The following is a 24,701-nucleotide window of genomic DNA, read 5'->3' as shown; positions in this document are numbered from 1 at the left end:
CCAAAAGACAGCGGGGAATACTTTTCCTAACAAGCAAGATTATATAACAGAAGGATGCCAACAGGCTTCTCACTGACCTTTCTGAGGTGTGGTCTTTATTCCCCAGTGAAGCATCGGCATTAGCTTTTACCAAACAAGCTGGCTTTCATTATCTCCTTTTTCAAAGGGGTAGGGTGTGGGGTGTGGGGGGGGGGGGAGATCATTCTTTTTATTTATTGTATGGAATTTTTTTTATTAGAATTACTGCTTTCTCCGATGTGAGAGACATTTCAAGAACTTCTAGGCAATACAAGCAAACCAGTTAAAACAAACGTCTTTCTTCAAATGCAAAGGATGATTGTTAAGATGGGTAGAAATTAGGGCTTTATTTTTTTTATATTTGTGCATGGTCAATGAGGATTTTTGCTGGCAGTTTCTTACTTACCAGTACAAAATGTAGTGGATATTCCCTTAACGTGTCAACTTTCTGTATGTAAGATATGTTTTCATATTCTGGAGTTATCAAAAAGTTTTTATCTGCTTTACACACACACACACACACACACACACACACACACACACACAAAAACTGCATTTCATCCTGGTTTAAAGTTTTCAAATGTGACTGAACAGTGGATTTAAATTCTGGAAATACTGAAGGTTTTCTCTCCATTTTGAACCTGTATTTCAACTGGGCTTATTTGACAAGTCTTAAGCCAGAGGTTGAAAGATTCAGGGTTCTGTGTTTGTTTGTTTGTTTTTTGTTTTTGTTTTTGTGTGTGATGGGTGGAGAATCCTATTTAATTAGTGGAACTTGAATTTTTTGCAATCTTCTTTTCCATGCCACTTTGTGATTTAAATTATTTCTTCAGTAGTATTGAGCTATGTATTTGTATGGGTGTGTGCTGTTTGTCTAGTTCAGTGTGCATAGAAATTTCAGGTGGGGGGGAGGCTAAAATAACCAGGCGCTGTCAGACCCCAGGATTAATCTTTATAAATGTCTCATTTTCTCCCCAATCACTCCACTCCACAATTATGTTATGCTGTGTTGCATGGGCCATATTAGTTGGCTCCTTAATTACATTGAAGGGAATCTCACAATGCATGCTGGAGTCACCGAATGTATAACAAAAAAACCTCTTGATTGGGCTGTGTGACTCTCTATGATACACAGTCAGGGGAAAAGAAAGTGCACCCTCTTTGAATTCTGTGGTTTTACATATGAAGACATAATAACAATCATCTGTTCCTTAGCCGGTCTTAAAATTAGGTAAATACAACTTCAGATGAACATCAACACATGACAAATTACATTGTGCCATGATTTATTTAACAGAGATAAAGCCAAAATGGAAAAGCCGTGTGTGAAAAGTGACATTATCTTAGACTGTTAGATATTGTGTTATTTTTAAGACAATAAACAAATGACCAACTCCAGCAATTTATTTCACTTCAGAAAGTATTAAATCAGTGTGTCCAAAACTTCTGACAACTACCAGTCCGAGCCCTTAACTTTGGAGGCAGTGGATTTTGTTATGTGTACAGATAGTGCTAAGCAGAAAGCCTCCACTTCACAGTTGTTCCCCTAAGCACAAATTCCATAGTGGAAAAAGCACATGGATTCCATTGCCAGAGATTTTGGGTTATTTCCTTGGGTAGCCCAACGGCTCTATTTAGCTGTAAAAAATATTATGCCTTTGAATTGTTACAGGGAGCAGTTAGCATGCATGCTTGTTCAAGAAATAGATGAATTATAAAGTTGGGAACTGGATTTAAATCAACCCTGTTTCTAGGTGAATTAAATTATAATTCAGATGGATGGCATAAGTTGCCTGGATTTAAATGGATCCATCCTAAAAAAGGACACAAAGCCAAGGATTTGTGTAGAAATTGGTCAGCCTGACTAGGGCTGGTGGGAATTGGAGTTTGAGCCCACCAAGATCAAGGAGGAATCTACACACACATAATTTTTTAAAAAAAACCTGTGAAAAATCTTTTTAAAAGTTTTTGAAAAATATATTGAATTTCCCATAGCTTACCATCATCATCTAGTGCCACATTTGTATATTGCACTTTACAACACACTTAAAATGTTTTATTTGCAGCTGTATAGCTGATTCCCTAGAAGACCACAAGCTCTCTGCCCTGCTGTGTGAGTAGCGATTGAATGCTTCAGTCACAACTGCTACAGAGGCAAGGTACACTTAGGGCAGGCATCCCCAAACTCAGCCCTCCAGATGTTTTGGGACTACAACTACCATCATCCCTGACCACTGGCCTGTTAACTAGGGATGATGGGAGTTGTAGTCCCAAAACATCTGGAGGGCCGGGTTTGCCTATGCCTGACTTAGGGGTTGTGTAAGTAAACTGCTAAGAGTTTCCTTTTTTATGGTTACTTGTACTGTGGAAGGAAAGCTAGTCCATCCTAACTATTTATAAGGCATTTGCAATATCCCCTTCCCCTCTAAAGGCAAATCTGGGTCAAAAAGAACCCACTGGTTTGCTAGGAACAGATACCAGAAATCAGGTACTTTTCCTCAGTACAGTGGTACCTCGGTTTACAAACACAATTGGTTCCGGAAGTCTGTTCATAAACTGAAGCGTTCATAAACTGAAGCGAACTTTTTCATTGAAAGTAATGGGAAGTGGATTAATCTGTTCCAGACGGGTCCACGGAGTACTTAACCCGAGGTATGAGTGTAATTGGTTCCAGAAGTCCATACTTAACCTGAAGCGTATTTAACCTGAAGCGAACTTTCCCATTGAAAGTAATGGAAAGTGGATTAATCCTTTCCAGACAGTCCGTGGAATACTTAAACTGAAAATACTCAAACCGAGGCGTACTTAAACCAAGGTATGACTGTAACAATGATGAGGGCTTTGTTACATATGTAATCATAAAACGCTGGGTGTGCCTCAGACTATCAACATCACAACATCTATGGGCTTGTTAATATCTGCTGATTGAATCTTGTTAACTTCAGTGGATTGATCCATGCATGATATGTCTATGTTTCAACATATGTCACTTCACCTTATCTTTTCAATCTCCCCCTTGCAGAAGAGTTTCTCGCCGCCACCGCCCCAATCCATGTGTATATCTTGCACCCAACCTATCTATCAGGCAAAGTTGTTTCTTGCCTATGAAGCCTCATGTCAGAATTACTGTGCTCAGCAGTGCCAAGGGTTTAAACTAGCACTATTACACTCCCACCAGTTGCAAAGGATTGACACTTATTACTTCCACCAAATGTGATACCACCATCAGATACTACCAAATGTGATGTATTACTGTGTGTGATGCTCACAAACATTGCTCCCCTGCTCACAAAGGGGGCTTTCACTGCCTTTCCCAGCATTCCTTCTAATCTGCAACATGACAATACCTTGCCTCATTTCCTATCCCAAAGATCACATTGTGTCCTTTTTCTTTCTCAGCTTCTGAACCCACCTAAGGATAGCAACATCCACCCCTGCCACCAGCCAAGCTTTCCCCCATCCACAACTTGTCCCCCAGAAAGGACAACGCTATATCTCTTCTCCCTCTTCCAAGTTTCTCTTTCTTTCTCACACACGTATGACAGAAAGCCTCCCACAGTGTCAAAGAGGGAGGAGAGCCCATCGGGCCCTGCTTCCCTTCCTATGCTCCTCCTCCATAAAAGGTGACCCATTTGAACTCTGTGGCGGATTCCTGTAAGTGCCAGCTGTCAGGTCCTAGCTCAAACCACATGATTCTTGTGCCTTCTAGTGGCTCAGAATGTCATCACAGCATGATGACAGGCCAGTGTGTGTATACACACACACACACACACACACACACACACACACCTATTACCCCACTCCTTCCATTCTTACATGATTTACTTATTTCTTCAATCTTCCCCGTCCCTTGCCATCATGTATTTAAATTGCCAATCAACAATAAACCTTGGTTCACCCATTAGAAGCAGTGGTATAAAACAGCACAGCCACTATTTTAAAGTGGGAAAAGAAAGTAAGTTGCATTTTATTATTGAATAACAATTAATAAGAACAGGTGGTCTTGCTGGCTTGCATGGTTATTATGCAATTAAACTTGGCTACTGTTACTTCAAATCAGAATGTTTACTAGGTTGTTACTTTACAAAGGCAGCTCTGAGAATTTCAGCTTGTCCCCCTATTTAAACCTATAGGAATGCAGCCTCAACTGTAAAAAATATATATCATTTACTGGTGTAACAATAGCATTTGCAGTAAGAGCAGCCAATTTGTGATAGTTCCATGGCTTTATATATTTACTCTAAGGTGGGATGACAACGATTTAAAGAAACGAATGCCATAAATGAATAGAAAACGTGGGGATCCAAAGGTGGAGACCCATTCATTGGGCCACCTTCCAATCTTTGGCTTCACTTTGAAAGGGGTGCCTTATGAATCCTAATGGAAAACAATGCTTTTGGGCAACAACAAAAAGATTACAGTGAATCTCCTACCAAGAGAAGGCATATGATTTTCCTGGAACATGCAGAGGCTGAGTGTTCACTCTTTTTGCTTCTCTCTCACACTCTTTGTTTTTCCAACTCTCCAGTTCTGTTTGAGAGCTAATTGGAAACAGAGAAAGGGTTTCAACTCCATATGGCCCTCAGCCAACACCCCAATATGGCCTCAGGTGAATTGTTGGTGGGAACAGAAAGGAGGTGGAGGGCAACCCAGGTCCATCTGGCTTTGACATGCATATGAAAAAGGATGCTGGGGACATGCTGGCTGGTTGGGATCCAGTCCTGGGTGAACCTGAAAGACCCAGCCAGCTGCTGCTGAAGACCTATTAAGCAAAAGCCGTATAATTAAAAGCAGAGGAGAAAGTTGCATTCTCTTTGGACAGTGCCAAAAAAAGCTCTGGCTCCAACTCCCAGCTTCCCACCCCATCCCTGTATGAGAGCTAGTATAGATAGGATAGTGTCCTTTTCGAGCTCAGCTTATTGCATGTCGAGGTCACAGGACATCCCCCCAATAATTCACACATCACACAGCAATTTAAATTTAAGGTTTTTGGCATTCTTTTGGGCACAACTTTATTTAAAATACAACCAAATGTGAATGGTTGCTTAGGCATTGGTTCATCCATCTATCCCCCGCCCTGGGACAGATCTGACATCCCTAGCCGTCTAGGGAAGTCAGTAGGTAAACACCCCCTGAGAGAGGATGGAGCCGTGTGTCAGACCGCTATCAATCATTAACTTGCAACATGACTTCCCCCCCAGCAACAAACTGTCCAATCACCATTTTACTAATCTGCCCAGCAACCCCAGGGGATGTCCTGTTAACCCCACCGCAACAAGTGCTCTCAATGAATAGAGAACCCGATTCCCCCCTCATTCATCCCATCACTGCATCCAGTCACCAGATTAGTTGCCCACACAGCATCTCCTGATTCTCATGTTCTGGAGAAATAGATCTCAGTGTCATCAGCATCCTGGTGGCTATTTGCCCCAAACTCCTAAGGACCACTCACAGCAGCTTCATACAGATATTAAATAGCATTGGGGATAAAATAGTGCCCTGCTTAGTGTTGGGTGGGCTTTGGAGTGAGACTTCTTTCACTTGCCTTCTGGACTTCATCTTGCTTTCTTCACAGCCTGGAGACCCCCAAAATAAGAAGAAGCCATTCGGGCTTCCACAATACTGAACTGGGGGCTCAGGAAGCCATTGTGTCAAACCCCCATTCTTGCATTAAGAAGCCTATATACGAAATGTATATAGGACTATATAGGACTATAAAATCTATAGCAACACCAGAAGAAGAATAAATGCAACATGGTTGTGGCCAAGCAGATGGTGTTGAGGAGTGCATCAGCAATAGTGTGCAAAAGGCTCCCTCCCTTAGTCAGGCATCAGTTCTGCTTGGCTCCCTGCCTCTCTCTTTTACCATTGAACATCAAGTTCTTTCAGAGGTCTTTGTTCCCAGGCTCTTTACTTTCTAGCCACTAAAGCTCCCTCACCAAACCCAGGAAAGTTGGCTCCTGTAATTCCGACACTCCATTGGATCCCACAGACCACTGGATCCCACAGGCTGTTGGAGAAGAGTCTTGATCGCCAATAATTCTACTCTCTCCATCCAAAGTTTGAAGTTAGCCCTCCCTTATTGCATGCACACACACACACACACAGCTTCTTGCACGTGCGTGTGAAGGGTGAATAATGAAAACTCGTATGTGCCAAGAGCCCTGGACAGCATCTAAGCTCTTGGCTTGTTTAGTCTCTCTCTCCCGCTCTCCCCCAACTTTCATTTCCTGTCTTTCAGTTATTTTATACACCCCCCTCCACACACACACTCCCAACCCTCCTGGCTTCTTATTCTTGCAGGACTATAAATCCAGGATTTCCATATTGTCTCTGATCCCTGGCCCAGGGGGGTGTTAGTGGGCAGGCATTGGGGGTGGGAGGGGGTAAATAGACAACCTGTTTGCAGCTGCATGCCAGACCTGGCAAGAGGAGAGGAAGGAACTTGGGTGGGAGAAACAGCTTCTAAAGGAGCAGGGAAGAGATCTGCACACCAGACTTATAAATACAGGAACAAGAATTGTAAAGGAAGAGGAACTGTAGGACAACATGAAGGTAATGTAGTAATCTGAGGGGAGAGTGTTTGTTTGTGTGTGGTGGTGGTTGGTGAGGGAATCTGGGTCTAATTTTCTTCACATGGCTTTGCAATATCCCCCCCCCCATTATCAGTGGTTTTTGGCAGTGATCTACACAAGTGTAAGATTTATTTAATTAGTGGGATTCACTGATCAAAGACTTTGCAATGGCTTGAGAGTAATTGTTTTTAAAAGAGGAGACGTCTAACAATGGTTGTTACCCATTGTAGTACCTAGTGGAGCCTCCAGCTTCAGTGATAGTATACCTCTGAAAACCAGATGCTGATGAGGGCTATTGAACTCATGTCTTTCCTGTGTTCACCACTGATTATTCAGGCTAGCTGCAGTGAGAAGCAGAATGCGGGGCTATAGAGACTTTGTGTTTGACCCAGGAGGGCTTTTCTTGCATTCCAAAATCTAGTCATTTGTTCTACAATTGACATCCCCACCCCCTACAAGCCACAGGCATGCTTATTCTACTAGTCATATGTCTAACAATATCTTGTGCCTGCTTTCTAAATTGAGAAATTTCACCGGACTACTAGAGCTTTGATCCGAAACAAGCAAGCAGTCTGTATCCAGAATGTATGGAGTTATGAAGGACTCATCAGTCAATGATGGTGCTGGTGATATGTGACACTAATCACATATCGTAACCGTAGTAGAACTTGGCAAATTAGCAGAAGCACAACTCTTTAATTTGGACTGGAAAAGTAGGGAGACAAGGAGAGCAGGAACAGGTAAGGTTAAATTAATTAAGGAGGGGGAAAAAAGAATGAAAGGTGCGCAAGTGAAAGCAATAGCACCATTAGGAAATTTTAAAATGCAGATTTAATGAGGTCATATCCAGGTAAGTCATACCAAGAGCAGACCGATTGAAATAAATAGACTCAAGTTGCTTAAGTCCCTTGGGTCTGCTCTGAGTATGAATAGCACTGGATATCACCCAAAGTACATCTGGTTGTTTGTACAAACTTTGCAACTTTTGCAGATTGCACAGAGAAAGCCTCCCTCTCCCCCCCCCCCAACTGTGTATGCAGAAGTTGTTATATAGGTAGCGATTGGGAGCAAGAATGGAAGGCAATGATCCCTATTCCTCCCTCCATAAATTCAATGAACGCCTGAAAAAGGAGGATAGTTTAATGCCACTGCGGGTATTCCATTATAATATTTGCCCTACCTTCCAATAAAAGGGGGGGTGGGACTCAAGGGGGTTTGTGAAAGCTTCAGAACAAGCCATAAAACAAAGATTAAGCCAAGCATTTGAAGATTTAAAATGTTATGTCCATTTTAGGTTTCAGTCTGAGGGAAGAGGGAGCTGTTTCAAGCAAGATTGGCATGAATGCTAAACTCAGATTTCTTTGTGGTGCGTTCTCGCTGGATGTCAGGCTGTTGGCCAAAACTTCAGTTCAATTCCAAGTAAAACAAAGTGGTGGCTTTCTCACTCAGATTTCATCGAGGGAAATCTCAGCGAAGAATCCTCAGCATAGGACCAGACTAGCCGACAATCTTTCCCTGAAATGTTGTTAGTAGTAGTTACAAGAGAAATCTGCAACAAAATGTTGCTGTGTGGGGTGTTCCCTGTTCAGGATTCCAGTGACTGTCCCATTCACCTTAAAAAAACTTTTCTGGTCACGCCCCTCACCAGAAGACAGCCGGCATCTTGTAGCCACTGAGAAAGCTCTGTCCTTGCTGGTCTGTTTCTGGATCTTCCTCCCCTGCTTATTTGTTGTGCAATTTGCTAATTTGTTCTGCAATTGTGTTGTGCTGTGTTCTGCAATTTTCAGTGTTCCTCCAAGATGTTTCCATTTTGTGAATGGGTGGTAGACTTTTGGATACTTAAGCAATAACACTCTCAGCTTGGAAATAGAGGATGATTGATCCCGTTTTTATCTTGCCTTTCCTTCAAGGAATACAAAGCAGTCTACACACACACACCCCACAACCACTGTATCCTTACAACATAGGACGTTGCCTTATGCCAAGTCAGATTATTGCTCCAACTACCCTGGAGAGCACCTCTCCACGTTTTCTGTTGTGTCCACAGTATGTACCATGTTTTAAAATACCATGCTCTTTCTTACTGGCTCTCCCAGGCCTCTCTGTTCCAGCCAGGCTTGCTGTTCCTACTCTTCCTTGTTCAGTTGCCCACCTCACAAGGACAGGCCATCAACCCTGAAGGTAAGACTTTGCTATGTGGAGCCTGCCCAAGCCCCTCATGTTTATTCTCTGCCATTCCTATCCCTTCCCATTAGGGCCATATACATAGCTGCCAAGTTTTCCCTTTTCTCGCGAGGAAGCCTATTCAGCATAATGGAAAATCCCTTAAAAAAGGGATAACTTGGCAGCTATGGCCATATAGCTCAGGGACCCTTTGCATGAAAAAGATCCCATCTTCAATCCCTAGCATCTCCTCTGATGGTTGGTTGGTGGAGACTAGCTACCTATCCATCACCTTCTTTGCCAGACCACACTCACATCATTGAGTAGGGGCTGAGCATAAACATTTTGGCATCTGAAATAGACAGCAGTGAAAAGAGAAGCTTATTTTGTGTTTGTGTTCTTTTTGATGTAGAGGGTTGGGTTTCTTTTGCAATGGGGGTCTCTTGGGCACACTGTTGCTTTGGGGGGCATGAATGGTACACCAAAGACTAGCAGAATTCGATAAGACACATAAGAAGCAGCTGCCTTATATTAAGTCAGGCCATTGGTCCATCTAGCTGAGTAGTCTACATGGATTGCATGCCCTCCCAACACAGCGCAGCCCCAATCCAGGACACCATCTTCTGGGTCCAAAATCCTGCACAAGTCATGTGACTGGTGCGAGATCGTAGACCTGGAGAAAATGTTTTTTTCAGGGTGAGGTCTTGGCCCCAAATCACAAGAGAGCAAGGTGCCAATTATGAATGCCATACTCTCACAGGGAAAAAACCCCAGGGTGTCCCAGTTTTTCCAGGGCATGTGGCTGGAAGTGGGTCTTTAGGGTTTCAGGTAAGACTTCCTAAAGATGTGGATTATTGAACTTGAAGCCTTCTGCATGCAAAGCTGATGCCGTTCCACTGAGCTAGAGTCTCCCCCCCCCCAAATGTTGGATGTTTGACTGCTTCCTGGAGCTAATGCAATGCATGACCCAGGTGGCGCTGTGGGTTAAACCACTGAGCCTAGGGCTTGCTGATCAGAAGGTCAGCAGTTCGAATCCCTGTGATGGGGTGAGCTCCCGTTGCTCGGTCCCATCTCCTGCCAACCTAGCAGTTTGAAAGCATGTCAAAATGCAAGTAGATAAATAGGAACCGCTACAGCAGGAAGGTAAACAGTGTTTCTGTGTGCTGCTCTGGTTCACCAGAAGTGGCTTTGTCATGCTGGCCACATGACCTGGAAGCTATACGCCGGCTCCCTCGGCCAATAATGCGAGATGAGCGCGCAACCCCAGAGTCGGTCACGACTGGACCTAATCGTCAGGGGTCCCTTTACTTTTACCTGTAAATAAACAAGCTTTGCAAATCATGGCCTTACAGTCCAGTGAAATCAATAGACTTAGGTGTGTGTTACTCTGAGTAGCTTACAAGTCTCCAGGATTCTTTTCTTTAAAAGAAAACAACACTGTCTCACAATCCCCACTTCAAGGATTGGTGTGAGGTCCCGGGAAGCACAGAAAGTGTTTATTTCCTTCCAAAAGTGTGCTTTAAGCTTATAAACCCTATTCAGCAATTCCACTGTATGTGAGGAGTTAGATGAATGCAGAGGAGCGATGACCCTTCCCAAACATCCCCACATTGAGCACATACATTTAACTTCTGGTTGTTGTTTTTTTTAAAAAAAATATTTTGCCTCCACTGCGGCAGCCCGGCAGCCACAACACTGCGAAGAAAGCCTCCCACTAGACTGTGAAGACGTTTATGACCAAGGCTCTGAGACAGATGGCGTGTACCTTATTTATCCCGCGGGCCCCAATATCCCTGTGCCTGTGTACTGCGACATGACCACCGACGATGGAAAATGGACGGTAACAAGAGCAAAGTGTGGGATGGGAGGGCCATCTCAACCTGGCAGTAGGGATCACAGGGTTGGGGCAGATTGATGGAGGTAGCTCAGCTTTCCCAGGTGTTTCACTGTGAAAAGGCACCACAATGAAACAAAGTTTGTGTGTGATTTTTGGTAAATTATTTCATATCTTTCCTCTTTTTGACCATTGTCCTCTCTCTCTCATTCTCTGTCTGTCTGTCTGTCTGTCTGTCTGTCTGTCTTTCTCATTTGTGAGCATATATTGATGCATAATTGCACTCAAACATTGAAGTGCATAGGTACAATGTTCCCTGTTTTTAGCCTTTGGATTTTTTAAATACCCTAGTTGATATTTTCTTATGTTTCATTTTTGATATTTTCTTGTGTCCCACTGTTTTCATTTTTCCAACAGGAAAGGCAGGCTTTAAGTAAAGTTTAGTTTTAAAAAGACAGGAGGGAGTGAATGTTTATGGGAAGAAGGAATCTTTGTTTTTGAAGGCACACCATCTCCTTCATGTAACCACCACTTTGGGATTCCTGTTTTCCATGGTGATGGGAGGGTGATGGGGGGGGTGAGTGGGTACCAGTTCATTAGAGATTAATGCTGTCATTTACCTGCCTCCACATTTTCCAGGTTTTCCAGAAACGATTCAATGGTTCAATCAGTTTCTTTCGGGGATGGAATGACTATCGCTTTGGCTTTGGCAGAGCAGACAGTGAATACTGGCTGGGTAAATAGAAATGCGTAATGGGAAATACCCTCTTTCTCTCCCCCCTCCTTTTAAACAACAACCACCACCACTACCACCACCACCACCAAACAACCATTGACAACCAAAACCTAATATGAATTCAGTACAAGGAGGTTTTGATGATAAAATCCAAAAGCCAACTGGTCAAAAATGATGAAATAATAATAATAATAATAATAATAATAATAATAATAATAATAATAATTTATTATTTATACCCCACCCATCTGGCTGGGCTTCCCCAGCCACTCTGGGCAGCTTCCAACCGAATATTAAAAACAGTACAGCATAAAACATTAAAAACTTCCCTAAACAGGGCTGCCTTCAGTTGTCTTCTGAAAGTAGGATAGTTACTTATTGCCTTGACATCTTCTGGGAGGGGGTTCCACAGGGTGGGGCCACTACCGAGAAGGCCCTCTGTCTGGTTCCCTGTAACCTCACTTCTCGCAATGAGGGAACCGCCAGAAGGCCCTCGGTGCTGGATCTCAGTGTCCGGGCTGAATGGTGGGGGTGGAGACACTCCTTCAGGTATACAGGACTGAGGCCGTTTGGAATGGATATTAGGCTCATCCACACTTACCATTTGCCCTGCACTTTTTAGGCACAGATCCATTCTTTAAAACGGAGTACTTTTCTTTCCCCATGAAAACCTGCTCTTTTAACACAATTCAAGTTTTCTGTGGGTTGCAGTTTGCTCTGATTTAGTGGTAAAGAGAATGGGGAAGGCATTGGGGCAAACAAAAAACCCCAACAAAACGCTCTTGGACCCTGTGCTTTGAAGTGTGGACCTGTGCTTAGAAACATGGCACAAAAGGGAGTCCGAATGAGCCCAGAGTTACGAAGTTGTCAGCGAGGTATAAAAACTCAGCTTACATTGCACAACAAAGCAAATAAGAGAAAGGGGTTCCTCCCCATTTACAGACAAGGGTCTGCCACCTGTGTGACTGTATTGTCACGTAGTTAATAAAGGGACCCCTGACCATTAGGTCCAGTCGTGACTGACTCTGGGGTTGCTGCGCTCATCTCGCATTATTGGCCAAGGGAGCCGGTGTACAGCTTCCAGGTCATTTGGCCACCATGACAAAGCCGCTTCTGGCAAACCAGAGCAGCACACGGAAATGCCATTTACCTTCCTGCCAGAGCGGTACCTATTTGTCTACTTGCACTTTGAGGTGCTTTTGAACTGCTAGGTTGGCAGGAGCAGGGACCGAGCAACGGGAGCTCACCCCGTCGCGGGGAATCGAACGGCCGACCTTCTGATCGGCAAGCCCTAGGCTCAGTGGTTTAACCCACAACGCCACCCACGTCCCCACATAGTTAATAAATAACCGCTAAAAAGAGGTAGAATCAGAAAGATCAACATCACCTTTAGTTGCATGAAATTACAATTTCTTTGAGATACTGATGAGCATAACTTTCTTCAACCATTTATCTAGGGTATAACGTGAGACCTTTTCCCAGCCCTCTTTTTCTCTTCTCAGCAGGCCATCGGTTTTGTTCCAAGGAGACCTCCTTGTCTTTTCTCTTCATATGCACTTCCCAGCCTACCTCCTTCTCCAGCAAACCCCCCCCCCCCCCAATGGCTCTTGACACAGACATTTTCCTTTGCCAGGACATTCTGGAACACCAAATGTTTGGGTTTCTTCCCTATGCAGCTGAAACATGTTTCTGAGCCCAGACGATTCCAGTGTAAAATGTGAGCATGTTTATAGTGACTCTGAGCCAGGAGATGCAGCCAAGTTCCCCTTCATTTTTCTGCCTGCCCACCACTTTTCTGTCCAAAGACACTGGCTCAGACAATGCTTAGCTCCCAACGAAAAGAGTGGGTGGTTGTGTGGCTGTTTTATGTTCTGTGTGTATACAATTTGAGTTCCTAAATAATACTTCTTATCTGCTCTATGGGCCCCAGGGCTGCAAAATATCCACCTCCTGACCCTGAAGCAGAAGTATGAACTACGTGTGGAGCTGGAGGACTTTGAGAACAGTACGGTCTTTGCCAGATATACAGACTTCTCACTGTCGCCACAAGCTATCAGTGCAGAAGAGGATGGCTACACACTGCATGTGTCTGGCTTTATTGATGGGGGAGCAGGTAAGGGGCTGTGGGTGCCTAGTTACCAGCCATCCCTTTCTACTATTACTCCACCCCCCCCACCCCATACCCAGGATTGGGTTGGGTGCTAGCTCCTAACACTTGGCTCTACCCCCTGAAATAGGTCCTTCAACTACAATAGCAAGGGTGGAGAGCTTCAGGCCCTCAAAAGGTTGTTCAAATTCCATCAGTCTTAGCCAGCATGGACAATAGTCAGGGATATGTGGAGTTGGAGTGCAGCACCGAGGAACATGTGAACCTCCATATGTCGGACTCCTAACTTCAATCTGCCCCAGCCAGTATAGCTGATGGGGGTCCAGGAACTCTTGAAGTCACAGACTCCCTGCTACTGTTGTAGAGAGTCCTGAAGTGACCTCCAATCCCACCCAACACCACATAATCCAGAATTCCTAGTTCTGAGTCACATAAGGACAATACATTGGATCAAACTCCCCTCCTAGGGATTGGTTCTTAACTTTGGGGAAATTTTCTATACATCAGTGTGGTTAAGTATAATTGCCCCGAAACTCAGATCACAAGAAAGTCCACTCATTGGAAAGCATGCCAACGGCCAGTTGTATCAAGCTAGGGCCCCTATCTGGAAGTGAATCTACTCTGAAGTAAGCACACTACTCCAGCTTTTTATTCCAGCAGGTTTCATGGCAGGTAGCTAACCTCAGGTGCTGCAGAGCTACAGCTCCCATCATCCTTGACCACTGGCCTTCACAATGAGCTTGTGGGAGTCTAGCAATATCTGAGGTGCCACAGATTACCCACCCTTGCTTTATGGAATCCACATTTTGGTCACACCATTTTCTTTGTGCTCCCACCAGGTGACTCATTGACCTACCACAATGGCCAGAAGTTCTCCACGTTCGACCGGGACCAAGACCTTTTTGTGCAGAACTGTGCAGCGCTGTCTTCGGGTGCCTGGTGGTTCAAGAGCTGTCATGTTTCCAACCTGAATGGCTTCTACCTTGGCGGGGCCCACCTCTCCTATGCAAGTGGCATTAACTGGGCCCAGTGGAAGGGCTTCTACTATTCCCTCAAGAGAAGCGAGATGAAAATACGTCGTGTCTGAGAGATGAGGTGGCCTCTCCCATTCTTCCTTTCCAGTGGCCTTCCAAAGATGAACCCTATATTGTGGATAAGGTTGTGGAACTGGGATTAAGCAGTTGGGGACTAGGGCTGTGATGGAACTAAAGCTATTGCCAACACAAACAAATTTAACCTTGTCTCAAACTCATGCTGTGCTAAAATCTGTCTTCTAATTGCTTGAAAATTTCTTCCCCAGAGAAATATGCTTGCATTTTTCTGCCTCTTTCTCAGTGCTCTTCAGAAAGTATTTGCAGTTACGGTGAGCTGGGGTTGAGCTTACTTACTTTATAATTCATTGCAAAGGTGACCAGTAGTGGGGTGGGCTTTTTTTGGTTTTAATCAATTTCTCCAGCACTCTGTGGCCCTCTTGCCTGCCTGAGCTTCCTGATCTGAAAAAGCCACATGGGATGAGTTATCTCATGACTTCTTTCCTTGGGCTTCAGTCGAAGTGGAGGAAGCTGAGGAGGTTGGCTACCAACTGCATGAAACTGGTCTGTCTTTTTACCTTGAAATCAAAACGCAATGCCACAACATCCACACATGGATCACTTTAAAAATAAAATAAGATGCTACTTTAAAAACAACAACCGCCAGGCAGCTATCGTAGGCGTGGTAGACAACCTCCACAATTTCTAGTGCTTTCAGGAAACGCCACCCAAGGAAGTCATGAGATGCTCAGGAAGTGCAGACTACAGATTGCAGACCACCAGAGGGATGTTTTGTAGAAAAGGAAGAAATAGGCCACATCAAAAGTCATGAGTTCAACCAAACTCCCACACCACACCAATAAAGATTTCACCCAAAGTCTGATCATTTTCAAATGCAATTTCTTTTTACAAAAAACAATCATTTTTAAAAGAGCACAGCATTGTTTCAAACCTGTTTAACTGCCATGACTACTGAAATATACTCGGAGTCGAGAGTGAATTTCATGCTCTTTATTCAGCTCATATTCATCAAGGAGAAGAAGAGAAGACGAATGGCTCTTTTCCCAAAACCATCTGCTTATATACATTATTTACACAATGGGCCTTGCGTGATTGGCTACTTCAGGGCTACACCTGTGGGCCAATTATATTGTGGATTGACTTCTGCCTGCAGCCTGATTGGCTGCTCCTACAGGCCAATCAGGTAGCAGATTCACTTCTGCCAGCCGCCTGATTGGCTGCTCCCGCAGGCCAATCAGGTTGCGGATTCACTTCCACCTGGAGTTGGATTGGGTAGCTCCCGCTGATTCTGAATCCTATTGTTCTAGGATTCAGCTCAGTACATAACACCCCTCCCCTCTAAGTTCCAGTCCTGCCCGGGAAGTTGCATTCGTAGTCCCCAAGGTCTGCTGGCCGCCTCCGTGTGCGTTGTGGCCTGGGGTGTTCCTTGGTCAGGGGTTCTGGTTCTGGCTCGTGTTCCGAGGCTGCTGGCTGTGCCGGGGCTGTCTGGTCTGGCGCCACTGAACCACTAGGTTGTGACTCTGGTTCCGGTGTCCTTCCAGCCTCGGGGCGCCCCTCTGTGCCTACTGCTTCTGCTTCCCCTGCCCACCCCTCTCGCTCTACAGGCCTCACTGCCCTGCTGTCCCCTTGGGACCCCTCTGTCCCGCTCTCCTCCCGGGTTCCTCCTGGGAATCGTCGCCGTAGCTGGTCGCAGTGGCGGCGCCAACATTGCCCCCCTTCCGTTAGTACCTCGTACGACACGGGACCGGTCACCTTGGTGACTGTGGCGGGTACCCATGCTGGGCCTGCCCCAAAATTCTTTGCATACACTGGGTCCTGGGCCACAAATGTCCGGGGGTTCCTGCCTTTCCCCACCACTACCTCATCCTGAGCTCTGTCGGGGTGAAGTCGGTCCAGTCTAGTTGCAAGGCGCCGGCCCATGAGTAGTTCAGCTGGGCTCCGGCCCGTCGTTGTGCTTGGGGTGCTGTGCTGTGCTAGAAGAAATGCGGCAAGGCGGTATTCCCAGTCCCCTTGTGTTATGCGGCGGAGGCTGTCCTTGGTGGTCCGCACCATGCGCTCCGCTTGGCCATTGGTGGCAGGGTGGAATGGTGCTGAGCGGATGTGGCGGATGGCGTTCTGCGCTGTGAAGGTCTGGAACTCCTCTGACGTGAATGCGGTTCCATTGTCCGAGACGAGGGTGTCAGGGAGCCCGTGGGTTGCAAACAGCTTACGTAGTACCCGGATGGCTGCCGCCGTAGAAGTGGACGGTACCAGTGCGACCTCCAGCCATTTGGTGTAGGAATCCACCACTATGAAGAATGTTTTTTCCCTGGAAGGGGCCAGCGAAGTCCACGTGCAAGCGTGACCATGGATGTCGGGCGGACTCCCAGGGCTGGACTGGGGCCCTTGGGGGATCCGGGCGGGATTCTTGGCAGGTCTGGCAGTGTTGGACCCAGGCCTCTATCTCTCTGTCAATCCCCGGCCACCACACATAACTCCTGGCAAGGGCCTTCATCCTCACTACCCCTGGGTGTGTCTCGTGTAGGGCTGTGAGGACCCTTTTGCGGAGGGGCTGGGGAACAACAACCCTGCTTCCCCATAACAGGCACCCCTTGTGGGCCGACAGTTCATGTTTGCGGTTTGTGTAGCCAGCGAATTCTGGCCCGGGGCTGCTGCTGGGCCATCCTCGCCACACCCAGTCCAGGACCCGGGAGATGACCCTATCTTTTGTGGAATGGTGCGCAACTTCTTGTGCCTGAATGGGTCGGTCGGGAAGCAGCTCCAGGGTCATAACCTCTTGCGCAGGCGCTGGGTCGGGGCCTGTTTCTGGTAGTGGTAGCCTGCTGAGTGCGTCTGCGTGGCCCATCGCCTTCCCAGGGCGGTGGATTAGTGCATACTGGTAGCCGGCAAGGAAAATTGACCACCTGAGGACACGTGGAGACAACACTTGGGGGGTCTGCTTCTCGGGGGCAAACAGGCCAAGCAACGGCTTGTGGTCAGTCACTATGGTAAAGGGCCGCCCGTACAAGAAATCATGGAATTTTTTTACGCCCTTCACGATTGCCAGACCCTCCTTGTCAATCTGTGAGTAGTTTCGTTCGGCTGCAGCAAGCGTCTGGGAGAAGTATGCCACCGGCACCTCTCTTCCATCCGGGAGTTGGTGTCCCAGGACAGCGCCGATGCCATAGGGAGAGGCGTCGCATGCCAGCACCACTGGCAGCCTCTCGTCGAAGTGTGCCAAGACCGAGTTCGAGACGAGCAAGTCCTTGACTGCCTGGAATGCGGCCCTTTGTCGCTGGCCCCACACCCAAGGGGCCCTTTTATCTAGGAGTCTGTGTAGGGGCTCCGCTACCGCTGCCTTATGGGGAAGGAAGGCATGGTAAAAGTTCAATAGTCCCAAGAATGACTGAAGTTCGGGCTTGCTCTTGGGCGCTGGGGCCTCACAAATGGCCCGTACCTTGTCACCGGTTGGATGGACCCCTTCTGCGTCCACCTTAAATCCCAGAAAGTCCACCTGCGGCACTCCCAGTAAACACTTTTCCCGCTTCACCTTGAGGCCCGCCGTCTGGAAACGGTGCAGGACGGAGCGGAGGCGGTCCTCAAATTCCTCTGGTGTGGGCCCGGCGATCAGTACATCATCGAAGAAGGGGGTGACGCCAGGAATCCCTTTAAGGAGAGAGTCCATTAGATTCTGGAATATGCCTGGTGCCACGCTAACGCCAAATTGCAGCCGCTTTACTCTGAATGCCCCTCTGTGCGTCACAATCGTCTGAGCCTCTGCTGTGGCTTCGTCCACAGGCAACTGTTGATACGCTTGGGCCAAGTCCAGTTTGCCAAAGATTTTTGACCCAGCCAGGGTGGCGAGGACATGGCTGACCACTGGCACTGGGTATGCATGGGCCGTGAGAGCCTTGTTTATGGTGCATTTGTAGTCTGCACAGATGCGGACCGAACCGTTAGGCTTGACGGGTGTGACAATTGGAGTTTCCCAGGGGGCGTTGGGCACCGGCTCCAGCACTCCTTGCTCCACGAGCCGGTCCAATTCCTCGTCTATGCGGGGTTTCAGGGCGAACGGGACCCGGCGGGCCTTGTGCCTGATGGGTCGTACAGCGGGGTCTAGCTGTAGGGCAATGGGGGGTCCTGTATATCGTCCCAATGCCCCATCGAAAACCCCTGGAAACTCTTTGCATATGGCGTCCACGTCCACTTGTAAGCTAGTGCGGTTCACCCCGGTAACGGCTAGCCCCAGAGGTCCAAACCATGCCAGTCCCAGTAAGCTAACGTAGGGGCCCTTAACTACCAGCAAGTCCAATTGTTGCTTTCGCCCTCGATATTGCACCCTGAAGGTCCCCACCCCCATTGTAGGGACCTTACGTTTCTGGAAGTCCCGGAGGGTGAATGGGGCCGGCCTTAGTTTGGGACCCCCATTAGGGCACAGTTCCCTTAATGTTCGGGCCGAGATTATGGATAGAGTTGAACCCGTGTCCAGCTCCATGCGGCATGGGGCTCCCTCTATCTGTACCTCTATATAAATTTTCTCTGTGCTGGGATGGGGCAACTGGAATACCTGGTAGTCCGTGATCTCCGTCGAGTTGCCTTGGTGCATGGTGCCGTGTGACCTGGGGCTCCTGGGTCGGTCATCTGATGCTTGTCGACGGGTGAGTCGAGCCCGACACACCCGGGCGATGTGTCCCAATTTTCTGCACTGCCTGCACTCTGCGTTGCGGAAACGACAGGTCCTCCTCTCGTGGTTCTCCCCGCAGCTTGCACAGTTCCCTCCTTCTCGTCGAGGCTGCTGTGGTGTGTGTGCTGCTTGAGTGCGCCGCTGTACTCGGTGTACTTCCTCCCTGTCAGATTCGGATTCGTCGGTGAGGTCTTCGTGGTAGACCCTCGGTTGGGATGGCGGGGCCGGTCGTGCCTCTTGCGTTGACCTCTCGGCGGCTTCGGTTGCCAGGGCTTCCTCCAGAGCAATCTGGAACGTGAGGTCTTTTTTGGCGTAGAGGCGTCGTTGCAACATCTCGTCCCTCAGGCCACCGACGAGGCGGTCACGAAGCATGTTCTCCAACTCTGAGAAGTTGCATAACCGGGCGGCTTGGCGGAGGGAGGTCACAAACCCAGTTATGGTTTCCCCCGGGGCTTGCCGCTTTGCGTAGAAGGCATTTCGGCAAGCTACCACCGAGGGCTGTGGTGAAAAGTGCTCCTTCAGCCGTTCCATTATTGTTTTGTAAGAGACGGTAGCGACATCTCTAGGTGCAAGGAGAGCCCGGGCGATTTCAAACGTCTCCTCTCCACAGACGCTGAAGAATGTCGCCCTCTTCATGGCATCGTTGGTGACTTCTTTCGCTTGCAGGAGGAAGTTGAAACGGGCGGCGTACCCTTCCCAGTCTCCTGATGCTGGTTTGAATGGCAAGAAGCTGCTGTCGGTTGCCATTCTGGGTTCCTTGGGTCCTGGAGCTGAAGCCTGGATGCACGGTGCGATGCAGCGGTGCAGCAGGTGGCGGTGCTGCGGTGCAGTGCGTGGTGGCGGTCAGCTCAGCAGGATCCCACCTTCGTCGCCAGTGAAATATACTCGGAGTCGAGAGTGAATTTCATGCTCTTTATTCAGCTCATATTCATCAAGGAGAAGAAGAGAAGACGAATGGCTCTTTTCCCAAAACCATCTGCTTATATACATTATTTACACAATGGGCCTTGCGTGATTGGCTACTTCAGGGCTACACCTGTGGGCCAATTATATTGTGGATTGACTTCTGCCTGCAGCCTGATTGGCTGCTCCTACAGGCCAATCAGGTTGCGGATTCACTTCCACCTGGAGTTGGATTGGGTAGCTCCCGCTGATTCTGAATCCTATTGTTCTAGGATTCAGCTCAGTACATAACAACTACAAAGCAGTGCTTTTTATCCAGTGCTCTGGATAATCCCTTAAGGAAGGTTTTCTAATACTCTCAGAAAATGATTCTCAGAGACATACCTAAATCTGCTAAGGGGAAGAGACGATCTTCATTTTGTTTTGAGGCCAGGATTGAGAGTCTGCAGCACAGATGACTGGATTAGCATTGAAACCGAGAGTGATAAAATGATGGGAAGAGGGGAAGAACACAGACAAAAGCAGCCAACCAGTTTCCAAAGTTTAAGAATAATTATAATCCTTTGTACCCCTTTGGTTTTTACTTTGAAATAAAGCCACATTCTCTGAAACTGAGACAGTGATACAATTGTAATGTGTGTGGGGGGGGGGCGGGGGGGTTAAGGCTAGGAGTGAAAAATCTGTAGCCTTCCAGATGTCACCCCTGATTGTTGGCCATACTGATGGGAGTTAGTACAGCAACATCTGGAGACTGACAGGTCCCCCTCCCTCAGTTTAGGTACCATAATTTGTTATTTCTTTACTGGTCAACCTCACTGCGCCGAGAAAAAGAGCATTAGTTCTTTAAAATGTGTGCTTCTTTTGACATCTGGCTGGCCTTAGTAACCATCCAAACTGCAAAGCAAACTTAGAAGATGGAAAGGAAGACTAAACACTGCTTTCCCCAGCCTTCTCGTGTCCTGCCAATAGGCTTGTTTTGACTCCAGGCTGTTCACATCTGGATTTTGTCCCCTGTAATTAAGGCAAAAGTCACCTGAGGCTACAGCAATGTGATGGCTGAGAAGCAGGATATATGGTGTCCTTTTTGTGTTCTCATAAAACTGGTTGTATTTTGAGTGTTTGCGGGGGGGGGGGAGATGGGAGGGGGAGAAAACAGTGGTGGAAAGACCTACCACACAGGTTTGGATCCTGAGCTGCAGCCTGAGCAAGAAGGGGGCGGAAAAACCACACACACAGACACAACCAATCCAGGTGAAATAAATAAATGTATTTCCTGAAACAAAAGCCAAGAGAGGCTGGGTGGGCAGGGGCAAGTCATAAGCAGCCCCTGAAGCCAAGGCACTTGGATATAATACAGAGGAATATAGAGTATTTCTGACAATGAATTAGCTTGGCCTCCTAAAATGTGTTGCGTCAGAACCTCAAGTTTCTGGGCACTTCCACTATGGAGAACCAGTGGGAAGGTTTCCCTGAGGATAATGAGAGAGGCTTTGTTCCCATGAGCCAGTGCAAATTTCACAGCAGCCTTTGCTGTTCAATAGAATCGGGAACTGCATCCCTCACTCACCTGACATTGCATACCTGAGAGACTGAATCAGCAGGGTGCTGAAACCAATTAAACCCCCATGAACATGGTAACAGCTGAAAGGTTTTGACCTCCTGAAATGAATTGCAGGGAGAGGAGGAGAGGGTGCAGCTGAACTACATGAAGAAGAAAATAACTTCTCTCCATCCCCTGATTTCACACTAGAGCAGGCATCCCCAAATTGCAGCCCTCCAGATGTTTTGGCCTACAACTCCCATCAGGCCCGGCTCTAGGGGTAGTCTCGGTGGCGTGGGGCGCCAGGGTGCCGGGCTGGTAGGAGGGCGCTGCGCCCACCCACCAGGGCAGGGGTGCCGGAGCGATCTCTGCACCAGGGTGCCAGGGCTCCCGGCCGGCTTGAGACGGCCCTGACTCCCATGATCCCTAGCTAACAGGACCAGTAGTTGGGGAAGATGGGGATTGTAGGCCAAAACATCTGGAGGGCCGAAGTTTGGGGATGCCTGCACTAGAGGCTAAAGTGAGGGGTCACTTTTCAACATGTACCTCTTTAAAGAGGTGACAATAATGTTTCTCCCAGGATGCTCTTCTAGGATCACTAGGCTGCTCCCTAGCTTGTGCTGCTGGTGCTACAGGTAGGCCAAGGAAAAAATAGGAAGGGCCCGATTTCCCTGCCCCCTCCGCTCTGTTTATTATCTCAGCATAGGTGTTGGGGGCAATAATAACCTGCAAAAGGGTCCATGATACTCCAGAGACCCCCTGTTCTACCACTAGAGAGAAGGCAATCACCCCAGCATCAGAAGGCCGCATTACTAGGCCTCAAGTCATCACTAGGGTGTCACCTCTCCATGTTGATGAACACTAGGGGCATGCTATTTTCTATCCCTTAACCAGCCACGAGAGGGAGAGGGAGAACAATTCTTAATTGTGGAATACAAGACAGTGCGCAAGATCCACCCCCCCCCCAATCCACACCCTTGGAGATATGCCTGAATGAGAAAAGGAGAGGTGTGCAGGCTACAGTGATCTGCCACTTGTTTTCAGCGGAAGCTGTAGATCATAGGACTGCCTCTTTGTCAACCCTAAGGTGAGTTCCGTTGACCAATGAGGCACCTTTCGTCTGAGAGGCTGGTCTCCTCTTCACCTTCAGGGTCGTCTTCAGTCACATTCCTGGCCTCCTGGGTCCTTCTCTCCCCGATGCTGCTCCCTACACCAGCCCCCACCCCACCCCCAATGACCGCGAAGGTGCCTGCGCCAGCCATGGTCCCAATGGCAAACGTAGCGGCAGTGCCAGTGCTCAGCACAATGGCTTCTGCGGCCACCACGGCAGCTGCCACCCCGGCCCCAATGGCTCCACCAGCTAACCCAACAGCACCCATGCCAATTGCCACCCCAGCTTTGAGGGCATGGGACTTGTAGCGGCGGTGGTAGCGCTCTGTAAAAATTTGAGCTTCGTGCTTTAGGTGGTTCTCCAGTGACAAGATGGACTCTGTCCGGCCCGGCTCATCACCCTGCAGAGACTCCTTACACTGACACATTAATTCAGACTGCTTGTCCAGAAGGCGCCGCGTCATGGACTTGGGAGTCACTTGCAGGCCAGCAATCATGGGACGGGAGAGCTCGTCCTGAGTGGAAGAAGGAAAAGTTGTGTCAGGGTTACAGAACTGGGTAGGAGGGAAGGGAAACAGAAAGGAGACGCCAGTTCATTACCCAAGACAATCCCACTTCATAGTAATACAATTGTATTTTTCCTGCCCTTTCTCCAAGAGGACCATATGGCACGCGTGGGGGCCAAATGCACCTCTCCAGGCCTTTCTATCTGGCCCTTGGGGACTCTCCCCAAGCATAGCTAGATCCCTTCTTTGCTAGTCACAGGCCTCACCACTCCTACTTCAAGCCCTTCTTGCGAGTTTGTTGTTGTTGTTTTGTCTCGCTGTAATGTGTCCATGAATTCTGGCAATGCCTGGTGTTTGCCTGGATATCAGATAGATAGAGATGCGTGAGTGTGTGCAGAAACTAGCCTACTAGTAAAGTCACTCCTGGAGTTTCACATCCTATCCAAATTGTCTAAAAATTCAAATGTTTCCAGACATTTCTCTCAAATGGATCCTGCAGACGACACCATCTGTTATCCCTAAAGTGCAACCAGCAGTGGTTCAGTATTATAAATGTGTTCTGCCACCAGCACCCTGCATGGCCCATTTATTTCCTTTTCCCAAATCCAACCCTCAGAAATTCCTCAAAATTTTCTTTGCCAACATTTTTCTTAACCCACAGCCACACCTGTTGATTGGGTTCTGCTCATACCTGGTTTCTGATGAACTTTTCAAACTCCTGCTTCAGGCGTTCCTGGATGTCCAGATTGTGTAAGGTGATAGCCATCTGGGGAGAAAAGAAATGAATGGAAGATGCTCATTTCTCAGTTGAGTCCCCTCAAACCCCATTGCCAGAAGAGGCGAAGGAGCCAAAGGAAGATAAGTGTTCATTCATGTATCAATCCTGCTTGTGCCAGCCATCTTCTTCAGTTTGCATATGACATCGTCCTTGTGGTGACAGGCTGGAATAGAGGAAGCTGCCTTACACCAAGCTAAACCATTGGTTCCTGTGGCTCAGTTGTTGTACACACTGACAGGGAGTGGCTTTCCAGGGTTCCAGGCAGTAATCTCTCCCAGCCTTACCTGGAGCTGTCAGGGATTGAACCCTGAACTTTCTGCATGCGTGATGAACTGAGTTACAGCCCTTCCCCACTGATAACACAGCTGGTTCCTAGCATCAACAGAAGCTGTCATCCCTCCCCCCATCTCTCAATCCCATCTCTAGAAGGTTTTTATTTCATTTATCATACTTACACCCCACCATCTTTCCAGGACTGTGATGGACATCAGTGGTCTGCTATCCAAGCACTAACCAAACCCAGAGCTGCTTAGCTTCAGCAAGGTTATAGTATTATTTGCCAGTGAGATATACCCTGGCTGATGGATGCGGTGTCCAAAAATGCAGCTTCTTCTTAAATAGATCAAACAGGTAAGCCAAATGACAAGCAATATGGGGGCCTGGTCAAGGAAACAGAAGCAGGGCTGATAATGAGCATCAGATGATGAGGGTGAAGT

The 24,701-nt window shown here is 47.6% G+C and overlaps 2 protein-coding genes across 6 annotated transcripts in view; one reads left to right on the top strand and one right to left on the bottom strand.

Moving 5' to 3' along the window:
• Positions 1–6,365: 6,365 nt before the first annotated feature.
• Positions 6,366–15,431, top strand: MFAP4 (microfibril associated protein 4). The gene is made up of 6 exons (XM_035135695.2): positions 6,366–6,573; positions 8,690–8,774; positions 10,436–10,596; positions 11,230–11,326; positions 13,257–13,439; positions 14,273–15,431. The coding sequence occupies exons 1-6, from the start codon at positions 6,568–6,570 to the stop codon at positions 14,518–14,520; spliced, it is 780 nt and encodes a 259-aa protein (XP_034991586.1). The 5' UTR covers positions 6,366–6,567; the 3' UTR covers positions 14,521–15,431.
• Positions 15,432–21,297: 5,866 nt separating this feature from the next.
• Positions 21,298–24,701, bottom strand: part of RNF112 (ring finger protein 112) — a 31,569-nt gene continuing 28,165 nt past the window's right edge. For all 5 annotated transcript variants that reach the window (XM_035135652.2, XM_060281562.1, XM_035135648.2 and 2 more), the window contains 2 exons: positions 23,899–23,973; positions 21,298–23,216 (listed from right to left, as the gene is read on the bottom strand). In XM_035135652.2, the coding sequence (XP_034991543.2) occupies positions 22,674–23,216; positions 23,899–23,973 (618 nt within the window). In that variant the 3' untranslated portion in view covers positions 21,298–22,673. The remainder of the gene's footprint in view (positions 23,217–23,898; positions 23,974–24,701) is intronic.

The sequence above is a fragment of the Zootoca vivipara genome, chromosome 13 (genome assembly GCF_963506605.1).
Source record: "Zootoca vivipara chromosome 13, rZooViv1.1, whole genome shotgun sequence".
In the NCBI taxonomy this organism is placed as follows: Eukaryota; Metazoa; Chordata; class Lepidosauria; order Squamata; family Lacertidae; genus Zootoca; species Zootoca vivipara.
The sequence above is the reverse complement of the archived record's forward strand: the minus strand, read 5'-3'. Positions and strand labels throughout refer to the sequence as shown.

What these genes read in the sequence shown, in the direction of transcription:
- MFAP4 (XM_035135695.2), top strand. An exon ending in ACAGGCCATCAACCCTGAAG is followed by an intron (nt 8,775 to 10,435) that starts GTAAGACTTTGC and finishes CCACTGCGGCAG; the next exon opens with CCCGGCAGCCACAACACTGC. An exon ending in CTTTATTGATGGGGGAGCAG is followed by an intron (nt 13,440 to 14,272) that starts GTAAGGGGCTGT and finishes TGCTCCCACCAG; the next exon opens with GTGACTCATTGACCTACCAC.